Source organism: Pinus tabuliformis, chromosome 3_2 (genome assembly GCF_031772625.1).
Source record: "Pinus tabuliformis cultivar Carrire ecotype Pingquan chromosome 3_2, CPIR1, whole genome shotgun sequence".
NCBI lineage: Eukaryota > Viridiplantae > Streptophyta > Pinopsida > Pinales > Pinaceae > Pinus > Pinus tabuliformis.
Genome location: NC_142302.1, coordinates 990013436 through 990028126, shown reverse-complemented (window position 1 = coordinate 990028126; position 14691 = coordinate 990013436). Strand labels below are relative to the sequence as shown.

The following is a 14691-nucleotide window of genomic DNA, read 5'->3' as shown; positions in this document are numbered from 1 at the left end:
GTAAAAGAAGTTTCTTATTAAAGGAAGATAGAAACGAATTGCAGCAGGTGGTTTTCACCCACATTGGGTTTCCACCTTATATCATGGTGTTCATGTGTGCTTCTTGTGTGTGATGATCTGTTTTGTTTTACTGCACCTGCTTACTGTTCATATGGTTAATGAAGTTCTGATACACTAACTAAAGATCAACATTTAATGGATTAACTGAATCATAAGTAGTTGCGTATACACGTGGTTTCCCTTGAATGAAGTAGTGTATATGTATCTAAGTATGGAAATGAAAAAGTTCTATTGATCTGATAATACTGATTCACCCCCCCCCGCTCTCAGCATTATTTCCAACAATTGGTATCAGGGTCGGTCCTTTGGTAGAAGCTTGATCGCTTGAAGGAGATCTGTGGATCTATGGGAAAGAAGCTTAAGAAGAAAGCACCTAAGAAGAAGAAGACATCTCAGAAGAACTATGACAGTGGGAGAATCGATTGGGGATTAGGTATAAGAAGCTCTTCAGATTCAGAATCATTTCAGAATGAAGATGAACTATCAGGTATGAATTTGCTATTCTCTGATGTTCCAGCTATCTATCCATTTGGAAAAGATGAAAGTGATAGCGAAACGACTAAATTTGATCTTATGGGTGAACAAGAAAGATATCAAATAGAGGCAGAATTTAAAAGGTTTTCAGATAAAATCAAAGATCAACAAGATCTATTGAACAAAAGGGAATGTGACTTCAAAGAAGAAGCTACCAAACTAAAGGCCCAACTAGAGGAAGGAAACAAGGTAAGGAAGTTATTCAAGGACAAATATCAGAAGTTGCAGGATGAAGTAACATCACTAAGAGATGAAGTCGATGAAAGAAGCACAACCATCAAGAAACTCAGAGATAGATCCAGTTACTATGAAAGTCTTGAAGCCACAAACTGCTCGCTAAAGGAAGATCTTGAAGAATCAAAGAAGCAGAATAAAGATCTACTCCAAGCTATTGAAAAACAAGAAAACGAAGTCATCAACCTAAAATCTCAGCTGGAATGTGCCTTAAGAATTCATCAAATGCAGCAGGGTCTGAATGAAGAACAAGAAAAGGAGATACTCAAACTAAGGCAAAAAATGGAAGAAGGAAGAAAGTCTGAAGAAATTTTGAATAAGCAATGTCTGGAAAGGGAGGAACAACTTCAGATTGAGGTAAATATCTTAAAAGGTAAACTAGAAGAAAAGGAGAAACTGTTAAAATTTCAAGATAGTACTAAAGCCTTGGATGATATTCTTAGTAGTCAAAGGTCTCCTGCTATCAAGACTGGTCTTGGTTTTCATGAATCTGTTGAAGGTGAATCTAGTTCACAAGGTGAGGCAAGGAACTCTAAAGAGAAATCTAAAATGATCAACAAGGAGATAAGAGAGATGAAAGTTCAACCCCATCAACATTCAAGGAAAGAGATTCTTCAAAGAAAATATTTTACTCCTAACTATGGAAGTAATAGTCGGCCAATTACTCAGATGAATAATATTGAATGTTATGAATGTCATAATCTTGGACATGTTGCAGATAGATGTAGAAGAAGAATGGTTCGAGATCATCACACAGAAAGGTCATCACATTCCAGGTACTTTAATGGATATTGTTTTTCTTGCAATATGTTTGGTCACAAAGCTGCTGATTGTTACAAGAGGAATATGAAACATGTGAGATGTTATGCATGTAACAAGCTTGGACATATAGCAAAGGAATGCAGGAACAAAGTACGGACATCACACCAAAAGGAGAAAACATCATCACACTTGAAGATATGGAAGAAGAAGGAAGTACAGTCAGAAAGATGTGGCACAGCACAATGTACTCAAATACAACACAACACAGACATAACAGACTGAAAGGGAGCTGAAAGTATAAAACTTCAGTGTCCTGAATCTCATACGCAAGTTTCATAAAGGGAAGTCGCGTATATATGCGAGTTAGACACTGCAAAGTCGTGTATATGTTAGTCTGAGGAAAAGCAGTGGGGATAGGCTCAAAAAAAAGATCTGATATGATTCAGTCCATTATTTGCTCTATCGGTTAATAGTTACAGTCTGCTGAGGATGTGTGGAAATGTCTTGATACTTGTAAGATGTTTAACTTGATGATGATGATGTCTTGATGCTTATTGCTGATATATGCATGATCAGATCTTACAATAAACAGATGGCACAAGTTGAGGGGGAGCATATGCCTTTAATAATTCATTATTTGCATTATGGTTAATAGTCCTTGGTGATGATGCCTATATGGCTAAATGATATATCTTGCTATGATGTGGTTATGAGTTGTCCATGATAGGATTCTTGTGGTTACATGGTTGATGTTCAGATCATATTTGTGGATTGATTCTTAGATGGTGCATATATGATGCTTACATGGTGATCTTCATAAGGATAAGGAGAAGTACAAAGCTTGAATTCACATCTTCTTTACTTGATGATGAGTCACTCATATGCTGTTGTCGTCATATGCATAAAGATCATATATTACAGTTATGGTGCAGGATTCCTATTGTTCTTGGCACATATATGGATGAGGATTGTTGGCTGGATACATGGATGATTATTCAAAATTTCATTATTGGAGACATGATGATGATGAGTTCTTACCTATATGATGATAGGTTGTACATATGTTGATTGATGCAGATATTCCCAATTGATGATACTTGGTTCATGCAGATCTGGATGGCTATGGTGTTTCTCACATATGATAAAATGTGAATGAGTCTGTATATGCAGAATTCTGTTCAAAGGGATGAATTGATGCAGACATACTTTGTTATAGGTTGATGAATTATACCTGGTCATAGGAAATTTACAGGTTGCTAATCTGGAATTGGATGTATGCGAGTTTAATAAGGAGTATCCGCGTCTATACACAAGTTTCTGTGGATACAGTCACATATATGTTGGTTTGAATAAAATCAGTGGGCCAGACTCTGGGTGAGAAGAGTCTGATATGGTTCTGATAGAGACCATCTGGCACAGGTTCAGGGGGAGCAGATTAACTTCTAATAATGCATTGTTGGCATTACCTTAGAAGCTCTTGGTTCGTGTACACAAGCTCTTTGGTTAGAACAAAGGTAGAGAGAGAACAGAAGGAGATCATGGTTGTTGATATGAAAAGTGTTTGACAGATGTTGCTGCTATCTGTTATTGGTGACTTTCATAAGTCTTGCTCTAGATATTTCGTCTCTATGTCATGTATCTCTTTTATGGTGTCAAGGTCATGTAACAGCCTATATTGGTTTCCCCACTATGCCTGGGATGAAGATGTAATGTTCTTGTTTTATTATGTGTAAACTTTTGATATATCCCCACTTGGTTGGGAAATGGATGTATGTATGAGTCATTGGGGATAGGAAGGTCATTTATGATAGAGTCATGTTCTTCTTGTAAGACATCTTTTTGCAGACCTTGCTTATAGTCAGGGGGAGCATGATCGGCACACTTCAGCATGTACTCAAGGGGAGCATGGACAGATTGGTACACCTTGGCATATACAAAGGGGGAGCTCATTCAAAGATTTCAGCAGGTACTCAGGGGGAGTATGGTCAGCGGAATGATTATCAAGGAAAGAGAATATCTTGGTCCGCCCTTTGCCCTTGATGTCAAAGGGGGAGAGTGATTTGGTGTTGTTGCCATTAAGTCAAAAGGGGGAGATTGTTGGCATTATGATGCATATGTTGTACTTGATGGCAACCCACTCGTAGAAGAACAACTCACTTATATACAACTAGATGAATCTACAGAAGAGATATCAGATGTGACAAAATACATGGGATGCAGGACAACTCAAAGGAATCATATGGTAGATCTCAATATGACAAGTTAGCTTTGCCATCAAGTCCAAAGGGGGAGATTATTGGCATTATGATACAAGTGTTTTCCTTGATGGCAAGATGACAGATTATAGTGCAGCAGGTCAGTAGCAAAGAATTGATGATCAGACTACAAAGAATGAAGAAAGAAGAGTATATAAGCAGGTTCACTATATACCAAGTAGGGTATACACGCAAGTTCACTACATACCAAGTCGCATATACGCAGGTTCGCTATATACCAAGTAGGGTATACACACAGGTATACACAGGTTCACTATATACCAAGTCGCGTATACGCAGGTTCGCTATATACCAAGTAGGGTATACATGCAGTTTCATGCACCGAAAAGCGCGTACATGTCGGAAATCTTATTTTTGGGTTCGTGGTATTTAGACCTATGGTTTTGGTCCGTGGTATTACACCCATAAGTGTTGATCCCAAGTATTGGGTCGATGGTATTGTTTTATTATGGTTTTAGTCTGTGGTATTGAGCAAGGCCTAAGACTATAAAAGGAGAGGAAGATCATTAGGCAAGGGAAATTCAGAAAGTCTTGAATATCTGATGAAGTATGAGATCCAGTATGCAGGTTATGGGTTAATGATGCATTGCTAAGAAGGGATCTCACCGGTTGATGGAGAACAAGATCTAAGGAGAGATCGGGATCAAATGGTTTGAAATGAACTATCTTTATATGGTTGATTATGCTTATTCTAGATTTGCATACTGACGCATGTAATATAAATGTTATGAGTATGACTGATGTCTGGTACAGCTGCAAAGTTATAAGAAAATATTTTTAGATCTGTACGCGGGTTGGCCTTGGAAAAAGCGCGTATGTACGCGGGTTTGATTCATTGTAATAGCGTATACATTTTGAAGTTTTATGTTTGAAGTTGCAATTGGTTCTAAGTGATTTTGCAGAGTTCTATGTCTGCTCTGTGTTCTGGTGACTGTGTTGTTGACAGGGTTTCAGTGTTTCAGTGATTCAGAAATTGATGATGCTAGTAGTAATTGTTTTGAGCTTCAATGATAGTTATGGGTCCAGTATGAAAATTGGATGAAACGTGGCCTTTCAGATTATGTGTTGTGCTTCAGGAGTATCCAGTCTGAAAATGTATGAAACGTGGTACCCAGAGGAGGGAAGATTGTAGGCCGGGGCCTACATACTAGTATCTTAGCTAGTACAAGAGCAAAGGGGGTTGGAGCTCCCTTCCAGGAGAGACTGGAGAATGAGAGAAGGTTGTAGCCTTCTACAGGTTGTAGCCTGCGTGCTGGTAAAGGACTGCACCAATACATTGTAAAAGAAGTTTCTTATTAAAGGAAGATAGAAAGAATTGCAGCAGGTGGTTTTCGCCCAAATTGGGTTTCCACCTTATATCATGGTGTTCATGTCTACTTCTTGTGTGTGATGATCTGTTCTGTTTTACTACACCTGCTTACTGTTCATATGGTTAATGAAGTTCTGATACACTAACTAAAGATCAACATTTAATGGATTAACTGAATCATAAGTACTTTGGATATATGCTAGTTGCTTTAGACACAGTTGCGTATACACGCGGTTTCCCTTGAATGAAGTAGCATATATGTATCTAAGTATGGAAATGCAAAAGTTTTATTGATCTGATAATACTGATTCACCCCCCACCTCTTAGTATTATTTCCAACACAATGGAAGCATGTCTAATTCCCCTTCATTCCCCAATAAATCATTTACTAACATCCCCTCAAGGAGCTTGGGATCTGCCCAAGGGTCCTGTTTCACTTCGTTTCGTGCTAAATGCTTAGTTGAGTCTTGAATCCACTTAGGGAAAGAAGCCACATTTCTTGTGTAAAAATCCTCATTCCAAACTCCATTCATTTCTTATGTCTAAGTTTCACTTAATAAACTTAGCATCTCTCCTTATAGTTTCACTCCACAAAGCCATATTAACACTCTGACTTATTGTATAGCTCCCTAAGTTACTTTCCCACCCCTATTTCTACAAAAAAATCATATAAAAACCCCAAAAAATATTAAATATCCTACCCTATAGCACTATAGCTATATAATACAGTTTTGGGAAATATTAGTCCATTTGGGACTAATTTTAACCCTTCCGCGTCCTAACCCTGGAGTTAATTTAACCTCTGGTTAAATTAATAACCATCCCGCCCCTTTTCACTCATAACTTACCTTCAAAATACCCTCTGCGTTCATATTCCTAAGGTTTTGTTCAAATGTTTAAATTAAATATTAAACGATATCCCCACGCATAACCCCGGTAACCCTCACTAACCAAAGTTTTCAACCCTCCCCCTGCTTATATTTAAATATTATGTCCGGGTGGGTCCCGTGCCTAACCATCCGTTGCTCCACTTGCCCCGTCCGCCGTCCGATGTTCCATGCCGCAGATCTAACGGTGGGCGGTCGATTTCAAATCCCGATCCGCCGGAGGTTAGCGTCCGGGGGATGGGCGGTTTTGTTGCCGTACCCCCGCCACACGTCGCTCTCCCGGCGTGATCAGAGGCCCCCTCCCCAATACCGCCCAGGGCCAAAGGTGGTGCGGGAGAAAACCACAAACTGCTCTCCGCCCCTGACGTCAGCACCACGTCATCTATGACGTCATGTCCGCGTCGGCCCGTCGCTGCCTCGTGTCACTACCACCTCACCTGCTTGCGTCACCTCCCCGCCAGTGTGTCCTCTTCCACGTCATCACCTGAATCAGCAGCCACGTCACCGTGCCGTACCCGCTACCCGCCAAATGATGCCATGCTGACATCATCCCGAAAAAGCGCCAAAAGTCCTAAATTTTCATAAAATATGCCAAGTCGACCGTTTTTGTTCATTTTCATTGGTCAATTTGGGACCTCCGAGTTTGTTGTTTTACGTCGTTCTTCTGCCCAAGTTCAAATTTAATCATCCAAGCCGCTGCCGCCTGCAGTTTTGACTCCATTGTTCACCATTGAACCAGCTCAACACCCTCGGCGCCATAAAAACCAAGTATTTGCCCAAATTTCACCTATTTACCCCTTTTTTCGCCGTTTTCTCCATTTCACTTGCTTGAAACTCTACAAATTCCCAAACTAAAGGCACTCATACACCTAAATGATGCCTAAAATTCACTGATTAACCCCCTGTTCGAAGAAAATCCTGTGAACCCACGCCCACTTGCAATTTCACAATTAAAAATCGTTTTTAAAGTTCGTGTTGCCGGCAGAATTTTCATACTGTCGTGCATTGTCCCCTTTTGCCTAAATTCCTCTGCAAAATTCCTCCTATTTGGCTCAAAAAGGACTTTCTCATTCCCTCTGCAATTTGCCCCCAAGCTTATTAACCCAGTGAATTCATCAAACAGAAGAAAATCCTATCTGAATCCTGTAAATTTGCATCTTTTGTCATAAGCTACAGACGGTGAAGACTACTACCTCATTTCAAATCATTTTCCAGCTCCTTTGTAAATCCTCACAAGCAAGCTTTATCAGTATTTTGTTGCTCTAATCTTCATTCCAAATATAAGCACAGAAATACTTCAAGATGGCCACTCCAGTAGCTTTAAACATTACTCCTATCAATCCACCCAACAAAGAGCTTGAAGCAATGCCTCTAGCTGATAAGGACTACCTCATTCAGGATTTGGTTGGGGACAGAAATCACTTGCAGACCTTCTTCCAGTTGAGAAACAATTTTTTAAGCAACTGTGACATGTATGGCATATGGGAGTCTAATTTGCCTTTTTACTTCCTCCCTTCTGTTAACATCTTTCCTGAGATAATACATCTATGTGCTGAGAACTATGATCCAACCCAAAGAGCTATCAAGTCTCCATCTGGGAGCATACTCTTCCATATCACTCCTGATTCGATTAACCAAATGCTAAATTTCAAGCAGACTCAGCTTCTAGTCCCTTTTTCTATGAAATACCTGTTGGATGAAGGCTCCAAGCTCTCCAGCTCTGAGATAGCTAGAATTGCCAAAATATTCATGAGAGCAGATCGCCAGCCTACAGGGCCACCTCCTTTTCTGTATGTGTGCTTCAATGAAGTGGGCAAGTTGCTAGTTGATATGATCTCCTATGTACTAGGTTTCAAAACAAGTGAGCACATTGATGAAACCATTCTGGTCTTATTGTCTACATATAATCCAAGACAGCCCCCTGTTGTCAAGTATAATTATGCCAAATTCATCTCCAACAAAATACATGACCAGCTAGTGAAACTGGATAGGGAGGGAGTCTTTAAATATTCATCCTATATATATCATCTGTTCATGTATTATCAGCCAGACTGCTTCCAATGCCCCATCAAAAAGTTGGATTCAAAGGGTGAAAGAAGGTCTGTTATCTTTTGGTCATCAGTTTTTCATGAGGTTCAAAACTCCCCATATTCCTACTGTGAGTTCATTGACCAATTTGTTTATCCAGTCTCTTGTCTCCTAATGAGAACTCCTCCTCCTAGGCTATCCTATGACATGCAGAAAATATTGCAGCTGTCCAAGAATTACAAAATAGGTGATTGGTATCTCTACCAAAATCACACTGTCATTAGAATCTATGGCTGTGAGCTCTGTCCTTACAGGCTCCCAAAATATGTACCAATGAGACTGTTTTCCTTGGAATACTATAGGCAACTCATTAATTCAGATCTCACTCATTTTCATAGTGCCAAGAAGAAAGCTCACCTGAAATTTAAAGACCATCTAGGCCCCTTTATTATGAACAAGAAAGAAGGTTGGCAAGATGCTGATCAAATATTGGGGCAAAAGCTCAAGTTGAAAAGGAGTTTCTGGTGGGTTCCTTATGACCCAGATGGCTTTATCAGTGCCAGAAAAGTAAAATATAGGCTGACAGCCTATGAGCATTGTAAAATCCCACAAATTGAACAATATGCCAACCAAGATGAGTGGGTGGCAGGGACACTAGTTGAGGAATTTACCCAAGAAGAAATTATGGAGCAAAATGTCAAAGATCTAGAAAAAACTCTTGACTTGGATTCTTTTGACTAGGTGACTTTCAAACTGCTACAACAAGTCGGAGAAGGCCCATCTACAGCTGCATCTTCACAAGCTACCCAAAAAAGGTCTACACCAGCAACAGGTACAGCAAAAGGCAAGGAGCCAATGGATGTAGAACAGGAAACAGTGACAGAACAGCCTGCTACCTCAAAGAATCAGAGTCAAGGGCAAGCCCCTCCACAGCAGATTGAGCCTCCACAAATTCCAGCATTGCAAACTCCTGCCAATGAAGAAAGAGGCAAGAAGTGAGATAAGGAAGAAACTACACCAGCTAGTGGCTCAACACAACAACCAGAAGCCAAAAGACAAAGAGTTGATCCTCAAGTTGAGGAGGAAATCACTGAAGATGTCATAGAAAGCCCGAGAAGAGAAACAAGCCAGCAAACAGCTACCAGCTCATTCCAGCAAGAACAAGAGAGGCAGCATGGTATGGAGGTCTCTTCTTCAAGGCAGCAAACCAAACAACCACCTAGCATCAAATCAACTTTTATGGAGATCAAGGCTCAGAATGAACTGTTAAGAGTACAGTTATATGATCAGTTTCTTAAGGCAACACCCTCCAAATAGTAGAGATTAATGGCAGCTTATGACCTCAAGGAGGAAAAGATGATTCTGAGTCATTTTAAGCCCAAGATACCACAGCCCCAGACAGCTGCAGATTATGTAAAGACAAGCTTAGAGGTCCTCTCCAAGGACATACACCCGATGGACCAAATAGAGCTGCACAAGAAAACGGGTGAAATGGTCTATGCCACACTAGCAGACAAGGCCACACTGGCTCATCAACTGAAGGAATCATTGAAAAACACAAACACTCAGTTGGATTTGGAAAGAATGTCTTCCTCTGCCAAAGATAATAGGATAAAGACATTGGAGGAAATCATTGTGGATCTAGGGCATGATCCTAAGAAGGATGCCAAAGCCATCAAGGCCCTTATGAAGAAAAAAGAGGATGATATTGTTGCACTGAAAAAACAATTGAGGTTGTCCTCAACTATGCACCCACAAACAACAGAACTTGTGCAAGAGAAAGAAGCTGAGGATACAATGGATCTGTTGATGCAAATGAACCAGAGAATAATTCAGATGGAGGGAGAGTTGGAGAGAGCACTGCAAGGCAAGCAGGGAGAGTCGACCTCCCAGCCACCTCAAACAACTCCAACTGTTGCTACTATTCCTCCTACACAAGCAGCGGTGACCCCTCCTATTATCCCAGCAACTACAACAACTACAGATGCTACAGCAGCAACAACAACAGCACCTGAATCTAGCATGAGCATGGAAGAAATGATGAAAGTTGTCAAAGAGCTAGAAGGTCAGGTGTCAGAGGTGAAAGAGGCCAAGGAAAAGTTGGCCAAACTGGAAGTAAGCTACGATAAGTCCAAGATGACAGTAGCTGAAAAAACAAGGGAAATTAAGGCCTTGAATGACAAAATAAAAGCCTTGGAGAAGGAGCTGACTTTGGACAAGACTCTAGCTGAAATAAAGAAGATTTTTTGGGCCAAAATTGGCCAATAAATCAGTCACCAATGGAAATCGATCCAAACCATGCATGAACAGATAGAATTGATAGGCCTAGCTCAATTTGAGAATCAAAGGGCTAGGGAAGCATTGGGAAAAATGCCTGAATAGGCTAGTAAAATGATTCATTTCTTGAACACTCATACCAAAGAAGAGTTGGCAGCATTAGACATCAGTAATAGGACAGATATTGTTCTGACAGCAAAAAAGGTGCTGACCCTAAGAAATTTTGTCCAAAGTCTAGAAAGAAAGTGTCAGGAAATGCAGGCAGAAGTAGATGATTTCAAGCTAAAGCTTACAGCATTACAGAGCAGAGGATTGCCCAGCCTATTGACCAGCGTTGGAAGACTGCCGACTTGTGAACAGTATGCTACCAGGATGAATAATCATATTTCAAATCAGATTACAGCATCCACAAGTACCGCAGAGGAAACATGACCTCCATCTGGACAGAGCCTTTATGACAAGTTGGAAAACTTATTTTACATTGAGCATGATATCAATCACTTGTTTGAGGTCCCGCCCAATTTTTACAGATATACCGAGGCAGATGAGACATTAATAAAGATACAAAGACATCAACTGCCTAAAGAAGATTGGTGGCAAGCAATGCTGGAGATTTTTCCAAAGTAATCTCGGTCCTTTCTCTTTTTTGATCAGCTTCAGATTTTGGTCAACTGCAGGTCAGCGAAATTGGGTGCACAGACCACCGGTTAAAGCATGAAGACAGCAAGCAAAAGGAGTCTAAATATGACTACAGCAATTTTATAAAAAGGCCAAGTATGCATGCCAAGAGCAGGACAACAAAGTGGTGACACAGCAAAGACGCAGCCACAGCCAACTTTGTTGGTCCAAAAAAGTCAAATTTCTCTGACAAAAAAGACAGCTAGTGCACCAACAGTTACTGCCGCATTTAATTCTTTCATTTTCTTCTTTAAAGAGTTGGTGAGGGAACTTATTGCATGAAGACTCATCCATAAGATATTTTCTATCTTATTTTTGTATATATACCTCCCCATAGAATGTATTTGGGGTTGGTAATTTCATTTATGAACCGCGCTGTAAGTTATTGAGGCTGTATAATACAAAGGCTGTTGGAATTTCACTGTGTTGAACCATCTGAATGTGGAATTGATGCTCTGGGAAATGCTACAGGATTCTTGCGTCGTTTATGGATCAATAAGTCTCTTTTTCTCTGTGTTTTTTATGTTTTCTATGTATGCAATTTCATGTATGTTCCATAAACTTGGTAGCAGAGAAGAAGAATAGCACAAAATTTGCCTAAAAAAAACACTCTGTGTTCAATCTCAGCTATCGTATATGTTTTCTTCAGAATTAGTCATAAATAGGAATTCTTAATTGCTCCTATTTGCACTAGTTCTTTCACTCTGAATGTTGCTTAGGAATTCTTCATTGCTCCTTAGTAATCTTCATGCACTTTCCCCTCTGCCAGCATAATGAAAGATTCTTGGTTTCCTTTCATTCACTGACTTCATTTCACCATTTCAGATATCAAAATTGCTCCTAAATCGATTACCCTGCTCTGTAGCAAACTCCTTTTACCGAATGAACACTTCAACACTTCACTCACTCTGACTCCATCTACCCAATGGAAGTAACTGTTTCCTACTTGCATCCCTGTTCCACTTGAAATTACCTTCCAACAAACTCAAAACAAAAAACCTGTGCATAATAACTAGCCTAAAATACTCCTAAACAAAGCTAAATTACAAAGAGAGAGCCCTCCCTGGTTGCAGGTAGGCTAGGACCTGGAGCTACAAGATTGGTTAGTGGTTACCTCGGCCGTATTCCCTTCAGGAGGTAGGGAACAACTTGAGTGATAACAGTACCATTTCAGAAGCTGGCCATTTACTGGTCCTCCAGGACAATCTTCCCCATTCATTTCTTTGAGTAGAAAAGCATTTTTCCCTCTATATGCAGCAATTCTATATGGTCCCTTCCACAGGTTCTCAAACTTGTCGTGCTTGCCTTTATCCTCGTTTCTAGCATCCCATCGTAACACTATGTCTTCAATCTCAAATTTGTTCGCCTTTGCCTTCCGATCATAAATCTTTTTAATTCTCTCCTGCAGCCTGAAGGTATTATGAAAAACTTCCTCTCTCGTCTGCTGTAAATGGATCATTTGACTTATTCTCCGCTGAAAATGATCTTCCTCGCTGCCAGCTTCCTGCAAAAGTTTAACAACCAGGACTGCAAGAGATGTTAGGAATACCGTGTCAATACTGTATACAATCTCGAACGAGGACATTCCTATTGATTTCTTTTGGCTTACTCTATCAACCCATAGTGCATTAACCATTTTTTTGTGCTAGCTCTTCTTATTGTTTTCCAACATCTTTTTAATGATGTTGACCAATGACTTGTTTGAGGATTCAGCCAATCCGTTACCTTGCGGATAATATGCAGTAGAATGTCCTAAGGTAATTTTGTATTTGTTGCAAAATTCAAACATCTTTTTCAACTTGAAAGCGGCTGCGTTATCTGTAATAAGTTTGTTAGAACAGCCAAAACGCGACAAAATATTTGTTTCATGAAACTAAATTATTACCGAGTCCATGGCCTGCCGATTGGGGATTGCCTCAATCCACTTTTTAAAATAATCTGTCGTTGTCAAGATCCACTTGTGCTGAGCTGAAGATGTGGGATGAATCTCTCCAATAAAACCTAGGCCCCATTGTTGAAATGGTGCACTAACTTTCACTGGTTTGAGAGGTAAAGGCTACAACTTTCTTCTTCCCTGAAAAATCTGGCATTCATGACAACTTGTGATAGTTTTATAAACATCAACAAACAAGGTAGGCCAATAGTACCCTGCTCTCAAAATCTTGTTAGCCGTCATCTTCCAAAATAAGTGACCACCACATTCTCCCTTATGAAAATCACTCATGACTTGTTGGGCTTCATCTTCGGTTCAACAATTCCGCAAAATGCCTTTGGGATCCTTCTAATAAAGTGCATTGTTCAGAATACAAAATCTAGCAGCCTTAAGTTTTAGAGTTCTACCTTTATTTTTAGCCATCTCCAGTGGTGGTGAAAGGTGCTGAAGCACATACATAATATCTGAATACCAAGGAGATTGGAGAAAAATTTCAGATACCTAAATCAGCAAACTATCTTCTTCTTCTTCAGACATGGCTGCAATCAGATTTATATCCAATGCATGTAGATTGGACTCCGCCATTAACTTTGCTAGACCCTACCCCTTGATTAGCTTTGTTGGCTTTATCTCCAAGTCATATTCTAGCAATGTTGTGATCCATTTGCCCCACCTTCCTTCTGGTTTTGTTTGTACCAAAACAACTTTGACTGCTGTGTTAGGGACATAAGCAAGGATATGAGAGTGCGGAATATATACCTGGAAATATTTCAAAGCTTTAACGAAGGCAAGAGCTTGCTTCTCAATGATGTTATATTTCAAGGTTGCATCTCTTATTGTCCTACTGAAAAAGGCAATTGGTTTTTCTAGCTGGTCTCTTTTCTGCATTAGAACTGCTGCCATAGTATGTTCAAAAGAGAAAGAAAATAATATGAAATCCTGTGAATAGTCTGGACTGATCAAAATCGGGGCTAAAGAAAGAGCCAACTTTACCAAGTTAAAAGACTTCATAGCTTCCTTAGTCCACCTGACCATACAATCCTTCTTCAACATGTTAGTAATTTCCCTCAAGTGTTTAGCTAGATTAGGCACAAAATGATGTAAGAAGTTCATCTTACCATTAAATGCTTGGATCTCCTTCTTATTACGAGACAAATCTATCTTCTGTATAGCTTCCACCCTAGCAGGATTAATGCGGATCTCTTCCATTGATATTATGTGACCGAGAAGCTTCCCTTCATCCATAGCAAACAAGCTCTTTTTGGGATTGAGTGATATTCCATATTTTCTGCAATGCTAAAAAACAATTTTTAGTTGGTAAAGATGCTCTTCATCTGAATTTGAAAAGATAGTCAAATCATCAAGATACACTACTAAAAACACATTTTTTTCATTTGCAAAGGCAATGTCCATAGCACGCTGAAATGTTGCTCTAGCATTCTTTAAACCGAACAGCATCTTGGAATAGTGGAACGTCCCCCAAGGAGTCATGAATGTTGTCTTGTCCCTGTCATCTTTATGAGCCAAAATTTAATTGTAGCCAGAATATCCATCAAGCAACGACATATGAAATGCTCCAACCACTCTCTGGAGAATGTGGTCCATTTTCAGCAACAGGTAGTTATCTTTTAATGACACTTTATTCAAATTTCTGAAATCTATACACAATCTGATCTCACCTGTCTTCTTCCTCACAAGAACCAAATTGGAGAT

At 39.8% G+C, this 14691-nt stretch overlaps 1 protein-coding gene across 1 annotated transcript; it reads right to left on the bottom strand.

The window, feature by feature from the left end:
* Positions 1-11944: 11944 nt before the first annotated feature.
* On the bottom strand, positions 11945-12681 carry LOC149183935 (uncharacterized). Its single transcript, XM_089415148.1, has 2 exons — positions 12212-12681; positions 11945-12044 (listed from the first exon to the last, which is right to left on the bottom strand). The coding sequence occupies exons 1-2, from the start codon at positions 12679-12681 to the stop codon at positions 11945-11947; spliced, it is 570 nt and encodes a 189-aa protein (XP_089271274.1).
* Positions 12682-14691: the final 2010 nt, after the last annotated feature.

Coding starts and splice junctions, on each gene's coding strand:
- LOC149183935 (XM_089415148.1), bottom strand. CDS start 12,681: ATGGTTAATGCACTATGGGTTGATAGAGTAAGCCAAAAGAAATCAATA. Junction 12,045..12,211: donor AATGGCCAGCTTCTGAAATG/GTACTGTTATCA, acceptor TATTATGCACAG/GTTTTTTGTTTTGAGTTTGT.